This window comes from Schistocerca piceifrons, chromosome 1 (genome assembly GCF_021461385.2).
Source record: "Schistocerca piceifrons isolate TAMUIC-IGC-003096 chromosome 1, iqSchPice1.1, whole genome shotgun sequence".
In the NCBI taxonomy this organism is placed as follows: Eukaryota; Metazoa; Arthropoda; class Insecta; order Orthoptera; family Acrididae; genus Schistocerca; species Schistocerca piceifrons.
The window spans coordinates 527,905,638-527,920,226 of NC_060138.1; the positions used below are offsets into that span (position 1 = coordinate 527,905,638).

Below are 14,589 nucleotides of genomic sequence, written 5' to 3' on the forward strand. Positions count from 1 at the left end.
CAGAGATTTTCCATCAGATAACGAACTTTCTTTTCATTTCAGTCCGTAGCTTCCTCTATGTAGCTCTCATCCTCTTCTGCGCATGTCTAAAACACTCCAGTTTTGTTACCAACGTATCACCATAAACATTGAATTCATTAATTTTATTGAAAGCTTTAGAGTCCCCATCGCCTACGTACTTCGTATATCTAACTTTACAAACAGGCACCGACTTCTGAAATATTTTTAGAGCTCCATCACACTCCATACCTCCACTGTAACCATCATAATTCTTAGAACACAGATGTTCAATATGTCCTTCAGTGTTACCATGGCAGGTGTTGCAGTACTTAGATAAGCACTCAACATTAACAACTTTCCCATTCTCCAGAGTAGTAGTACTTACACCACCATTCAAGGAACGATGTCATCGACGTTGCCATGTCTCATAAGTGCAACAGCAATGTCCCTGGTTCCACTGATATTTACAGTTTCTTCTACTGCACGTTTCATAGATGGTTTAGACACAACCGTCAAGGCACCTAAAAGTATTTTTATGTACTTGCTGAACCTACTGAGGGGGGGAGGGAGGTCCATGGGGAGGAGGGAGGTCCATCAAACCACAAGCCCTTTTTCCTTTTCCTATTGCACGCATTGCATACACTAACTTCAAATTCGCATCATATGAATTATGCACAATGTTCGAAGTCATTTTCGAGGTAGATTTATTGCAGGATCTACACAGAACAACTAGTTTTGACAACTAAACCCTTCCTGCTACTTTGTTGTTCAGTTATTTTCAGCCAGCCTACACCATCACATTATTTACATACAACAAATCCATTACAAACAACGTCATTGTTAACACAAAATTTTAATCACCAGAAGGCGTGCCATGTGGGAGTTTCTTCCCAGAAGAACAGATACATAGATTACTTTCAACAGTGAGGCTTGCTTTGTTGTGAACTGGTTACCACGGAATTTCCTTTTATTTAATTTCTTGATGCGTAGCATTGTTCGTATTTATTGCACCCTAAAGGGTATGCACTTCCACAAATATATGTAGCACTTGGGTAACATACATTCAATAGCACGTGAAAAAACTGCTTCAGCGAAACAAAAGTAATACTAGCAAAGATAATCATTTACAGATATTAGAAACCTGCACTCTTATCAACATGTACAATGTATCACACGTATAATCGCTGGAAACAGAAAGTTCACAGTTCTTTTCGAAATAATACTGGTTTCTGTAACAGAAATAAAGAAGTGTGGCGGCATACATAACGCAACTTTAAGAGTTTGTACATGTAGGTAGTTTTTCGAAAACCTATAATATATATATATATCAGTGTAATCAGGAAAGACTCTAGAATTTCATAAAGTCATAAGAAATTTCGATTGTTCCATTTATAAGTACACTGCATCCTTAAGCCTGTCAGAGAGCTTGTAGGGCCAGTCTTTTTTGAACGAACAGTGACAGGTGTAAAGCACCTTAACATGTCGTAGGAACGAATTGTACCAGCTGTTAACCAACTGTACGGAATGAGGATTTTTTCCTTCTTCTCAACTAGACAGTGCACTTTCACATTGTCATGTGACATGCAACAATTCCTGGATAAAACATTTGCAGAGAGGTGGATAGGCCGACGAGGAAATGTGAATTTCCACCAATATCTCCCAATTTAACGCCATTGGACTTTAAACTTCCTGGCAGATTAAAGCTTTGTGCCGGACCGAGACTCGAACTAGAGACGTTTGCCTTTCGCGAGAAAATGCTCTACAGGAGAGCTTCTGCGAAGTTTGGAAAGTAGTAGACGAGGTACTGGCGGAATTAAAGCTGTGAGGACGGCTCGTGAGTCGGGCTTGGGTAGCTCAGATTTTAGAGCACTTGCCCGCGAAAGGGCAAAGGCCTAGAGTTCGAGTCACGGTCTGGCACACGGTTTTAATCTGCCAGGAAGTCTCATATAAGCGCACACTTCGCTGCAGAGTGAAAATTAAGTTCTGGAAGCCATTACACTTCTTTCTGTGGGGGAAACTATGAAGGACAAGGCCTAGGCTACAAAGCCACGTCCGCTGGACAATATGAGAGAGACGATTGTGAGTGCCTGCGAATCCAACACCAGTTGCAACCGTAACACACGTATGTCGATCCGTTCATAGTTATTAAAGTCTAAACAGTGTAAACCCCTTTGTGGGACGCCCTCTATTCATTTGTACATAAGTAAATGGAATTGCTTAAGAATATTTTTGATTAACTTTTTTTTCTTCTCTTGGTGCGAAGGAAAACAATAAGAGATTTCTTTTCCTCGATGCAAAATGCGTGAAACTTCTTGTGGAGTTACTTTATCACGATAATGATGGTGAATCTGTGAAACGGTTCTCTGAGCTTGAAGATGGGAAGAGTGAAGAAAGTGAATTTGACACTTGTTTTGATATTACCCTCCAATTCTGGTGTTTGAACTGTCACTGTGAATAGTGGCTCCTTTTTTTCGCATTCGATAATAGGGAAACCACTAAAAGTTGCTGTAACATTTTGTTTTCTGACATCTCTCAGTGACCTTTCCCTGTTGTACAGAAACTAAGGGTTGACTTAAAATAAGTGAAGCATTTCAAAACAAAGGTGGGTTATTTTTTGTTACTAGAAAATGCTACAATAATAATAATATTAATAATAATAATACCAATACAACAAATATACAGAAGAAAACAGGAGAAAAAATTGAAAAATACATCCAACAAGTCAAGGACATGTGGCATCAGGATAAAGTTGACATTATACCAATTATAGTATCAACTACAGGAGTCATACCACACAATATCCACCAGTACATCAACGCAATACAGCTACATCCAAACTTATATATACAACTACAGAAATCTGTAATTATTGATACATGTTCAATTACCCGAAAGTTCCTAAATGCAATGTAACATATACCGTACAGTTAAAAGGAAGTCACGCTTGATCAAGGTCCGCGTCACTTTCCATTTTTAACCAGACGTAACGTCTGAGAAAAAAAAACTATAAAATAATAATAATAATCGAAGGTTGCAAACTGACATTTGACGTCTGATTGGTTCTTTATCAGTCAGTCAAACGGTGAGAAAATTCTTAAAACCGAAACGACGTACTCAACTAAAAAACCAACGTTTGTACTGTTCTTGCTGCAGGCTCTTTAGCACAGAAGCAAGTTTGAACAATATATATAAATCTGCTACTAGTTTTCGCGCTTGATGGAAACGTAGTCGGAAAGTTTACACATGAAACCTCAGAAAAATACCAAACTTGTTTTGAAAGAAGAAAAATCTTCAGAAAGTCTTATTACCAATATAAAAATAGGTCATGTTACCCAGACAACATATGGAACAGATGTAAGGAAAGGAAGTGAAGTGAAGAAATACTACTAAACGTCACTACGTTTTTAGCATAACAAAATCTTTCATTCCGCTGCCATATAGAACACTTGTGGGGCAATGATATATAAAAAAAATTCGAAGCAATTTTGTATCATATTTGACGGCACGCAGCACTTTGAACAATTCAGTGAAATCATCCTTTAAATTCACATAGAAAACAAAATAGTTGAATAAATCAGAATTTCTAGGTAATTTTTGGCAAACTGGGAAGAAAGTCGTCAACATGGTGGAAGATATTTTACAGGTAATTGAGCAGGATATTTTCCGCCTCGTGGTCTCGCGGTTTTTCACAACAACCTGTCGTGTACGACGAAATAGTTGTATCGAGTTACAAAAGGACAATAGTCCACTAAAAAAAAGAGTTAGAAACATGGTAAACAGTGTGTGGAAGACGAGAACACAAAGATGTGATTATATGGCAATGATAAAAGTGGTAGTGCGACCTCCAGACCAGATGTGAGGAAACGCAGATCAGAAAATCGTAAGTAATTACTTTTTTACAAAAAATCCGGAAGTGAACTGTTTAATAATCTAAAACTAACAGAACTGTATCGTTATAGTTCCCATTGATGATGCCTTAGAACAGGAGAAGGCGAAACGCACGTGGGATAAGGTAAGTGGCAGCAGGAAAAGGCAGTTGTATTTACAAAACAAGTATTTATATGCTTGCTGCGGAGAATGGCCACACAAACAAACTTGTTAAAAAAATCTCGTTTAGGTAGGTAGGTTGATTTTAGGGAGGGAGGGGGAGGGGCGGCAAACAACGAGGTCATCGGCCCTGTCGGATTAGGGAAGGATGGGCAAGGAAGTCGACCATTCCCTTCCAAAGGAACCATCCCGGCCTGAAACGATTTAGGGAAATATCGGAAACCTAAATCAAAATGGCCGGACGCGGATTTGAGCCGTCGTCCTCTTAGAATGCGAGTCCAGTGTGCTACCCACTGCTCGGTCTCATTTAGACCCTGTTGAAATTTATGCAACATTATTTGTATCGTAGGGACACATGCTACATTTTCAGAATATCGTAAAAATAACGCTGAGTACTAATGAGAGCACGTAAATAATTTTTACTTCTATTTTGTCAACTTGCTTACAGGACAGAATTTTGATAAATTTTCCTTAAGAGCAAGGTTTTGGGGGCACTGAGAGTGAGACAGAAAATCATATCCCCCAAAATTGCCTCCTTCGAAAGAAGACGGAAACCGAGAAAGATGAGAGGTACTATTCATTTTGCCATACAAAACAAAAATGGCATTTTTCTGAGTACACGGCATGACAACTTAATTGTTTCTGTAGCATCTAATACAACTGGCGTGAACCCAGTAACTAATGTTACAAGATATTCTCAGCGGCCAAAGAAAGACTTCAAAGACAAGTCAATCAAGTCATCATTAATAAGGATAGTTCTGGTTCTTCTTCTCCAAAGTAATTTGGCATGCTTTCAGTTCTAGCGCGTACCTCATTTAGCCTTTCTTCGGTGAAAATTAACTTTCAGTTTTTCTGGTGCATGGAGCCAGAGGTGTCCGCCGCCAATCCTCTCCGTTTTTGCCAACGGGCATGAACGCCCATGGGCCGGAGCGGATGACTGGCTGGTAGCGTCAGTTAGCTGACGAGGTTAGCCAACTTAAAAATACAGCGATGTGCACTGCTACCTGACCGCTCATCTTACCTGATGTTCCCCTAGTACTCGGCTCTTTTCATTTGATTGTTGGGTGTCACGTTCACAATACCTGGATATTCTGCTGCAAAAATGGAAATACAATCTCTCTTGTAAACAGAAATTGTGCCGCTGTAATTGAGAAGATACATGATGCCAGCGTAGAGCCTGAATGAACCCTGCGCTCTAGTATTGTAGCAATTGAGCTCAGTTTGGTTATGACGAAGCACGTGCACGTGAAAATTCAGGAACTCAGAAAAGAAGACAATGCGTTGGAATAAACTGTAAGACCTCAGCACAAATCAGAACAATAAATGTGATGTGACACAGTATGGTGAATGTTTCGGTGCATCTGTTGCTCTCAGTAGTGGTTAGCGTAACATATACGGTAGCAGCACGGTTTCCTTTTTAGAAATAGAAAGGTAATTTTTTTTCTTTTTTCCTTTAAATGCTGCTTCTTCAATGTAACAAACAACGTAAAAGTAATAAATATTACAAAATTAACGAAAAATTATTTCGGATGCTAATATACTTATATCAATACATATTCAGGTAAAAATTTAGTGGAAAAACGCTTCTTTGAATCTGGGAAACGCTAAACGTGACATCTCCACTCACAGCCTCAGTTTTTTTTTTAAAAGTCACAGTACCTCCGCTATTAAAGGATCGGGTTTCTTTATTTTACAATCTCAAATCTCTGCTTACCACAAACGTAAATCTTAATAGCGAAACAAAATTGCAAAAACACTGAAGTGGCTGACAAGCTGTATGTTAACAATGCCCTGTCCCCCATAAATATATATATATATGTCAAACTACGATCATTGGCATCGCCGTCTCAAGTTCTATATTAGAAAATTGTTTCGTTTAAACGCAATTTTAGTCGTAAAAACAACATTAAATTATATTGTATTGTTGCCTGTGAGACTCCCAAGAGGTAAAGTCTGTTCTCGGAAAGGATTTTCTTCATCCATGTAAACTGGCAACTTCCCTTGCAGATGTTTGAGAATTGTGTGTTATGTGTATTTGTAGACTCCAGGTGAGTGTAATGGTTGTGTGTGTAGTGTGGTGTTACGTTTTGTGTTGCATGATGATGAGTGAAGGGAGAACGGTAATTCGAGGTGCTGGCACATAGCCTATCCCTCTCGAAGAGCACCAAAGGGACAACTGAGGAGAGGGGGAATTTCTTCTGTGACATTATTGCAAACACTAGTGATCATGAACTGTACACTACTACCTCCCCTCCCCTCCCCTCCCCAGGCAAGTACTGGCAGTGAAACTTCCATTCATCACCAAGATTTGAAGTGGCTAATCTCAGAGAAGTGTGCCACCACACAGCAAGTGTTAGCAGTCTTGGCTATATAGGTGGTATTTTGGTGGTGAAATGTGCGTATGCTTGCGAAAGGGCCAGGCTCAGTTCAAAATCTCTTTAGTTGCCCAGCCCACTCCCATGAGTGCCAGCTATGAAACCACTGGGGGTGGAGGTGGGGGGGGGGGGGGGGAGGGGCTGGGGATTTCAACTAGCAAGTTCTGTTAACCCCTGGACCTGGTACCTGGAGCAGACTGCACCCTAGTAGGCTCTTTTTCTGGAGCTGTGGCAATCAGAACACCATCACTGACAGTGTAACAGGTGATGTAGTCTGTAAACATTACTATCCATGTAACTTATCCTAATTTATCTTAGTGAGATACTGCTGTGGAGGGGAAACAAAGTAATTGCAGGCTGAATTGATGCTAGATACACTGTGAGTGACGAAAGTACATGCTCCATCATAGGCTTTCCCTGCTGTGGCATGTGTAATGTGTGAAAAATAAGTAGACCTAGCCAATGACAACTACTTTGAGTATCAAAGGTCTTCACAAATCCCAGATGACCTGATGTAGATCATCATGAAAATACTTCAGTTTGGCTAGCTGTTGTCCCTAGAATGATGAGCAACCATTTTTGTTCCATTCAGTTGTAAGTTTGTTTTATACAGTGGTCTGACTATTAATTTAAATTCTCCTTTGACAGTTTTTTTCATTCTTGAAGACCTCTGTGAGCTTTAGTAATCTTTGACCTTCCCTTTGTTCAGCTGCATAGTTAGTGCAACCATGACTGAGAAACCATCAGTCTGTAATAGTCCTCCAATGTATTCTACAAAAGGCTGTTGATAACCTTGTGTACATGCCCATTTTTGTTTTCCTCAAGCCTGTCTTGCTAGTTGTCCTGATAGATCCTTCAAAATTGTTAGCCAGCAAAAATGAGGACAAGTCACAACAGTGAATTATCTCCCATATAAATCAGGGTTGGAACCTACTCATTGCCCGAACATCTACTAGCCACTCTCAATCATTGTGTCATTCTTCTTGGACTTGAAGAGTATTTTAAGATATCATTATTTCATGTCTCTCAAGCACTACAGCTGCACTGTCCATAACCAATAGCATCAGGATATAGCTATGTCTCAGCATTCTAGTCATAAAGAGCCAAGACCGTTGAAGATATTAGTGCTTTCTTAAGGATATGGAAAGATCTTTCCTGCTCCTTGATCAAAGAAAATATGTTTTCTCCCTGCAACAGTTCTTGTACTGATAGTATCTTGCAATTGAAATTCTTCGTGATATGCGTGAAATAGGAGAGCACCCTGAAGAGGTTACCCCCATGTCATGAATATTCCAAGAACATCGGAAATCTGTTGTGGCTCTCACTTTTTCTGGATTACGACAGAACCAGTTTTTGTCATGTAGATGTGTAAATTTTTTTTATATAATGGATGATGAAGTAGCATATTCTCAGACTGAGGCAAAGACCTCTTGTCATGACACTGCTGGATGTCTGATGTACTTCTGACTCCCCATTGCTCTTTTACTTGTTTTTACCTTCACAATTCAGACTATAGAAATAGTGTCTCATAGATATGTTGGACTCATTATTAACTTCTATACATTCAAGAATGTTAGATAAGCTATCCTTTGACAATGTTGACATTGCCTTTTCACATTTAGCTTAGTAAAGTAGCATTGTTGTTACGAGCACTTTACGTAATCTCCACCACTGACAGTTATTGGGTCCTGAGTTAAGAAAAATGGGATCCATGCCAATGTTCCATTTCAGTAACTACACTGAAGAGCCAAAGAAACGGGTACACCTTCCTAATATCATGTGGCGTCCCGGCAAGCAAGACGACGTGGCATGGACGTGACTAATGTCTGAAGTAGTGCTGGAGGGAATTGACACCATGAATTCCACAGGGCTGTCCATGAATCTGAGAGACTATGAGGCAGTGAATATCTCTTCTGGACAGCATTTTGCAAGGCATCCCAGATATGCTTAATAATGTTAATGTCTGGAGTTGAGGTCAACAGAAGTGCTTAAACTCAGAAGTGTGTTCCTGAATCCACTCTGTAGCAATTCAGGACATGGGGGATGTTGCATTGTCCTGCTGGAACTGCCCAAGTCTGTTGGAATGCACAATGGGCATGAATGGATGCAGCTGATCAGACAGGATGCTTACGTATGTGTCACCTGTCAGAGTTGTATGTAGACATGTCATCAGTCCCATATCACTCCAACTGCACACACCGCATACCACTACAGAGCCTCCACCAACTTGAATAGTCCCCTGCTGACATGCAGGGTCCATGGTCCATGGATTCACAAGGTTGTCTTCATACCCATACATGTACATCTGCTTGACACAATTTGAAATGAGACTTGTCTGACCAGACAACATGTTTCCAGTCATCAAAAGTCCAATTTCGGTGTCGAAGGGCCAAGGCAAGGTGTAAAGCTTTGTGTCGTGCAGTCATCAAGGATACATGAGAGGACCTTTGGCTCCAAAAGCCCTTATCAATGATGTTTCATTGAATGGTTCACATGTTGACACTTGCTGATGGCCCAGCATTGAAATCTGCATCAATTTGTGGAAGGGTTGCCCTTCTATCAAGTTGAATGATTCTCCTTAGTCATCATTGGTGCCATTCTTGCTGCAGCAATGTTGGAGATTTGATGTTTTACCCGATTCCTGATATTCGCGGTACACTTGTGAAATGGTCGTATGGGAAAATCCCCACTTCATAGCTACCTTGGAGATGCTGTGTCCCATCATTTGTGCACCGACTATAACACCATGTTCATACTCACTCAAATCTTGATGATCTGCCATTGTAGCAGCAGTAACCAATCTTAACAACTGTGGTAACCAATATTAACAACTGCTCCAGACACTTGTGTCTTATATAGGATTTGCCGACTGCCTGTGTACATATCTCTGTATTTGAATATGCAAGCCCATACCAGTTTCTTTGGCACTTCAGTGTATTATCCATTTACACTTTCAGTATAACTTTGAATTTTATAATATACATTTAACATGTATGTAGAGGCTATTTCAGCCTAATTATGTACTAATTATCTTGCTGCTTTTTTATTTGGTTCTTCAGGCTGGTTCAAAAGTTTACTGCCAAAGTCTGCACTCACGGTGGAAGAAGAAGCATGGAATGCTTATCCTTATACTAAAACCCGATATACATGTCCCTTTGTTGAAAAGTTTTTTCTGGAAATAGAAACCTACTATTTTCCTGATAATGGCCACCAGGAAAATGTGTTCAAACTATCAGGAAGCGACCTGCGGAACAGGATCGTTGGTGAGTTAGCTCCAGTCTTGTGCCTCGTAAGAGATAATATATATCAGAAAATATTGTATTCTCTCGAATAACTGTATCACTTTGGAAAAGGTTTTCATGCATGAAATGTTTCAGACTTGATTGATGTTGTCAAGGATCAGCTATATGGAGCCGACTATGTCCGGGATGAGGACCCAAAAATGTATGTTTCTCAAAAAACTGGCAGGGGTCCTCTCACAGAGACATGGCTCGAAGATTACTGGAATGAGTGTCGGGTAATTTATGAATTTAATCTCCAAGTTTTGTGTGGAATATATTTATGCTAATTTAGTGAAGGAAATCATAGTAAACATTTGTTTGTCTAGGGAAAGCAAATGCCTTTACCAAATGGAAAGTCCCTCATGTGTGCCTATAAACTCTGTAGGGTTGAATTCCGCTACTGGGGTATGCAGACAAAGCTGGAAAAGTTTATACATGATGTTGGTAAGTACGATTGCAGCACCCAGCAGTACTTGGAAATATTTAATGAAATATTTGCCTGTCACTAAAGTGATTTAAGCATTATGAGAGTGTGTTTAAATACAAACGTAATGTGCCCGCTCATGTACTGTGGTTCCTATTTAGTGAATAACACATGATGTTGTTTTCATTTTGTTACTGCTGTGACACTTAAAAGAATAGTGGGATAGGCACTCTGTCATTTTGAACAGAGCAGTGATATTCTTATAGAGATTATTATTATTATTATTATTATTATTATTATTATTATTATTATTATTATTATGTAAATTCAAGGACGATTTGAAGAGTAATAGAGCCAATCAAACTTTATGTCATAATGCAGACATGAAGTTTCTTCTTTAAGAGATAAAAAAAGAAACAGAAGTGATAAAAATTAAATGAGTTCATGCAACAGCAGGTCATCTACACAGAAAGTTCAAGGTTAGGTGTTACATTGATCTGTGCCATCAGACCAGTGACATTAATATTACAGAGATAGTAGCAGAAATGAAATACGATGTAACTGACAACATGAAAATGGTAGAAAAATAAAAACAGAAAAACTATCAGGATGTCCAAAGTAATACAGGCTTTCAGGGGCGATTGTTAAGCTCATACCCATAAGAACCAAACAAAAAATTATAAACAAAACACATGAATGATATCTACAATGGAAATGAGAACAGACTTAGCAGGTCGCATCTTACCATGTCTCACATTGTTCACTAAGGAAATTCTGTCTTGGAAGTAACACTTTTTCTTAGTTTCGATCTGAACCTCTTCAGTCAAGATTTGCACTGGAGCTCTGACTAATTTGGCAGTGTGCTGGCATCATCAGCTGAATTCCAGTTTAACATCTGTATGTGAAAGCGTTAAGCTGTGAAGTGTTCGTCACTGTGCTGTGAGTGCTAGACAATTAAATTTCCAGCAAAACTGATTGCATTTCAGCACAACCCTCACTGTGGCACACACAGCAAATAAACCTAATCACAGATCAGATTAATGTAATGTACATGTAACTGGAATGCCCATGAAGATCAAGCATTCTGCTGAAATGCATCATGCTAATTAATTATTAATAGAAAGTGCTTGAAGCAGTAGAAATTTTTTCATGAACTAGACCCTTTGGTATTTACTTGTTAAGCTGCTTCTACTATCAGTACTGTTACATAGATATTTATTGTCTACCTTAAATGTTATACAAATTATATTTATTAACAACAGAGTTGTAGTTACCTTTCAAAACTATTGTACAGAATATATTCTATGTTATTAGCTTGCTATGTATGTTACATTCCTAAAGCACTGCGGAAGACCATGTTGCGAGCTCATAGACAGGCATGGGCTTGGCAGGATGAATGGCACGGCCTGACCATGGATGACATCCGGCAAATTGAGCGACAGACTCAGGAAGCCCTCAAGAGGAAAATGGGTGCAGCAGAAAATGAATCTCAAGACTCGGGGGATGAAGGTGATGGACAGTATGCAAATTCGAATGGTGGTGGAAGTGGTGTGTCTACGCCTCAGGATTCGTCTGTAGCTAAGACAATCCAAGCAACACTAGGAAGTATCGAAAAACCTGAGCAAGATATGCCTAGCCCTCCAGTTGTCAAGAAATCTGAAGCAATGCCATCCCTGAGTTCCAAAGGTTCAGATGGGGAACCAAGCTCTGACAGTTCACCCACTGACTTAAATTTAAGGTATGTTCATTTATTCTTCCCTCCTTCAGTTATTTTGAGAGAAAACTGAGGGAATACTATTTGATTGCTGCGTGTGTGCAAAGGACATGATATGGCTTCTGGTTTATCTTTTTATACTTTTTAAGATAGTTGGAGAAAATTTGCAGCAGCTGGTGTCTAAATTTGATTATCAGCTATTGGTCTGCTGCTGCCCCCCCCCCCCTCCCCCAAATACACACACTTCTTAATTTGTGATATTAGTCACAAGGAGAGCGTAAAAATGTTGTCCAGACAAAGATTAAGAACCAAATTTCCTGCCTTTTGTGAGCAGTCATTTTAACTATTAGCTATCTGAGCACATTTCCACTCCTGACTTCAGATTTCATTTATGTTGGTTTTACAGTGAATGTGAAAGTTTGACCTGGGTGTGGAGGTGTGCTTAAGATGACTGCTCACAAAAATAAGGAGGTGTGGGTTCAAATCCCAGTCTGGGTCAAATTTTCTTTAGTCATGGTATGCTTATGCCATACTGTCTTCATTGATTTCATGCCCATTTACTCCACCTGTTTTACGACAGTGAAGTAAATGAAATTGAATTGTAACTGTATTGTATTATTATGATACTGTGTGAAAAATTGCATACTAATTCTTTACAATCTTTGATTAGCAGATAATGTAAAAAAATAAAATAAGAGTATAAATAAGGTTTACATGCAGAATTTCTTTAAGAAATGCAACTTATAGGTAAGCTGCTCTAAAAATATAATGCAACTGGATAGATAAAAATCTCAACAAACACATAAAAGTTAAGGAACTGCACAAGCTTTCAGAGCAAGTGGCACTTCTGGTAGTAAAACTGAAGGGGAAGGAAGAACTGTGAGTCCATACGGCAAGGATGTCATCAGTGTATCTAAAACAAACCAGGGGATGAAGGCTTATGGATCCCAAGAAAAACCCCTCCAAGCAACCCATGAAAACGTAGGCATAGAAGAAGATATTCTGGTTCTCATGGCCATTGCAGTCCTACAGCCTCGTTATTACAGACAAATTTATTTATTCAGAATCAGTCACTACAGCAATACACCACCATTTTCACCTCAGCCTTCTCTGGATGTAGTTACTCCACCAGTGTAGTTCAAAAGATATGCAACTAGAACATAATTTCATAGGTTTTGCCAGAATAATGATTAAATAAAATTTTCTGTTGCCATTTAGAGATATGGTGGGATGGTTGAACCTTAAGAATATCATTACTCAAGTCAGCAATACCAAGCAATGAAGATATCTCTCTCAAATGTGTAGTGTACTAAATCTATTTCAGCTTGCAAACTTGGCCTCTGTAGCTTTCACATACACACAGCAATAAGTTTAAAAGATTTAGAAAACTAAGGTTACTACTCTCTTTTTATGTGATTATTCTTAGTTATACGGCATCTCTGATGAGTATTAAAAGTTAAAAATTATAAATATATCTGTCATATTTTTATAGTCTTTATAATTTGTAGCAAACAGTTCATATACAAGGAATAAATTTTAGGTGTATCTCTCTTAATATGACAAACCAAAAACCATTAGCACATGTGATGAATGGTGTTACAGGCAAAGGTCGAGACCTATAAAATTTAACTACCAGCAATCAACATTTTGTAACACTCTTTCATGTAGTGAGGACTGGCTTACATTGAGATATCAAATCTGAGAAACATTTCAGGTGTCTCTGATGTATTATCTGCCACGCTTTGGTTACAGTCCACATTCTCTTCGCCAGAGAGGAAAGAGGGATAGTTGAGGAAAGGGTAGTAAAGAGGAGCACATCACTCAGAATGCAAAGTGAAAGGTATCCACCCTCTGAAAGAAGCTAACAGTTCCAAAATCTAGCTTGGCATGAGCTATAAGATATACCAACTTCATCAGCAACCTCTCTGATAATTATTCGGTGATTTTTCGGAACCATATTCCTTACTTCTTACACATTGTAATTGATGCGCTAAGGTGTCCAGGACGGTCTTCGTCTTAAACATCTTCTCAGCTCTCTTTGGACCATTTATACCACTTATAAACTCATCCTATAAAAATTTTAGAATTGCCCTAACTACATGTTAGTATAAGGAGCAGTCAAATAAAAACTGAACAGCCAACATAATACACAGTCTGTGAGACAGATGGCACCACTGTTGTTACATTTCAATACTGTCACCTTTGTGATAGGGAAAAGGCATAGTGCCACATCACAGGTTCATGCATGTGGGTTGTTTGCAGACCCATTTAGTGTGCATATCCAGCTGTTCACAAGGAGGCAAGCAAAGGAGAGGTTTGATTTTTTTCTGTTCACTTAGGGTGCTGGAGTACATGAAATACATTGTCACATGTCTGCTGTGTACGGTGAACATTGAATGTCCCTGCCGTGTGTCCTAGTGGCAGAGATGATTTGGGGAAAGGCACACATCACTGCAAGACGATCCACACCCAGGATAAACCCATCGAGCTCTTATCCGTGATGTGGTTGGGTGGACTGATGGTCTTATCTGGGGAGGCTGATGAATCATGGAGGATGAAATTCATGTTCAGGTTGACATTATCCATGGCTCCATCGAAGCCATCATCAAAGACCACTTGATTTACAACAAAATTTGCGTGAAGTGGGTGCCATGTCACCTGACAAAGGATGGACAGAATGATGTCAAGTCCGAGTCATTTGCTTCTGTACCTCAAGGAAGGTTATGTGTTTCTGTCCATATCACCACA

General features: G+C 39.2%; 1 protein-coding gene across 1 annotated transcript in view; it reads left to right on the forward strand.

Annotated features, from left to right (window-relative positions):
• The window catches only part of LOC124798491 (protein retinal degeneration B), a 565,476-nt gene that overhangs the window by 330,054 nt on the left and 220,833 nt on the right, over window positions 1-14,589 (forward strand). The window contains 4 exon segments of the mRNA XM_047261931.1: window positions 9,482-9,685; window positions 9,800-9,939; window positions 10,030-10,147; window positions 11,469-11,865. Coding sequence (XP_047117887.1) covers window positions 9,482-9,685; window positions 9,800-9,939; window positions 10,030-10,147; window positions 11,469-11,865 — 859 coding nt within the window.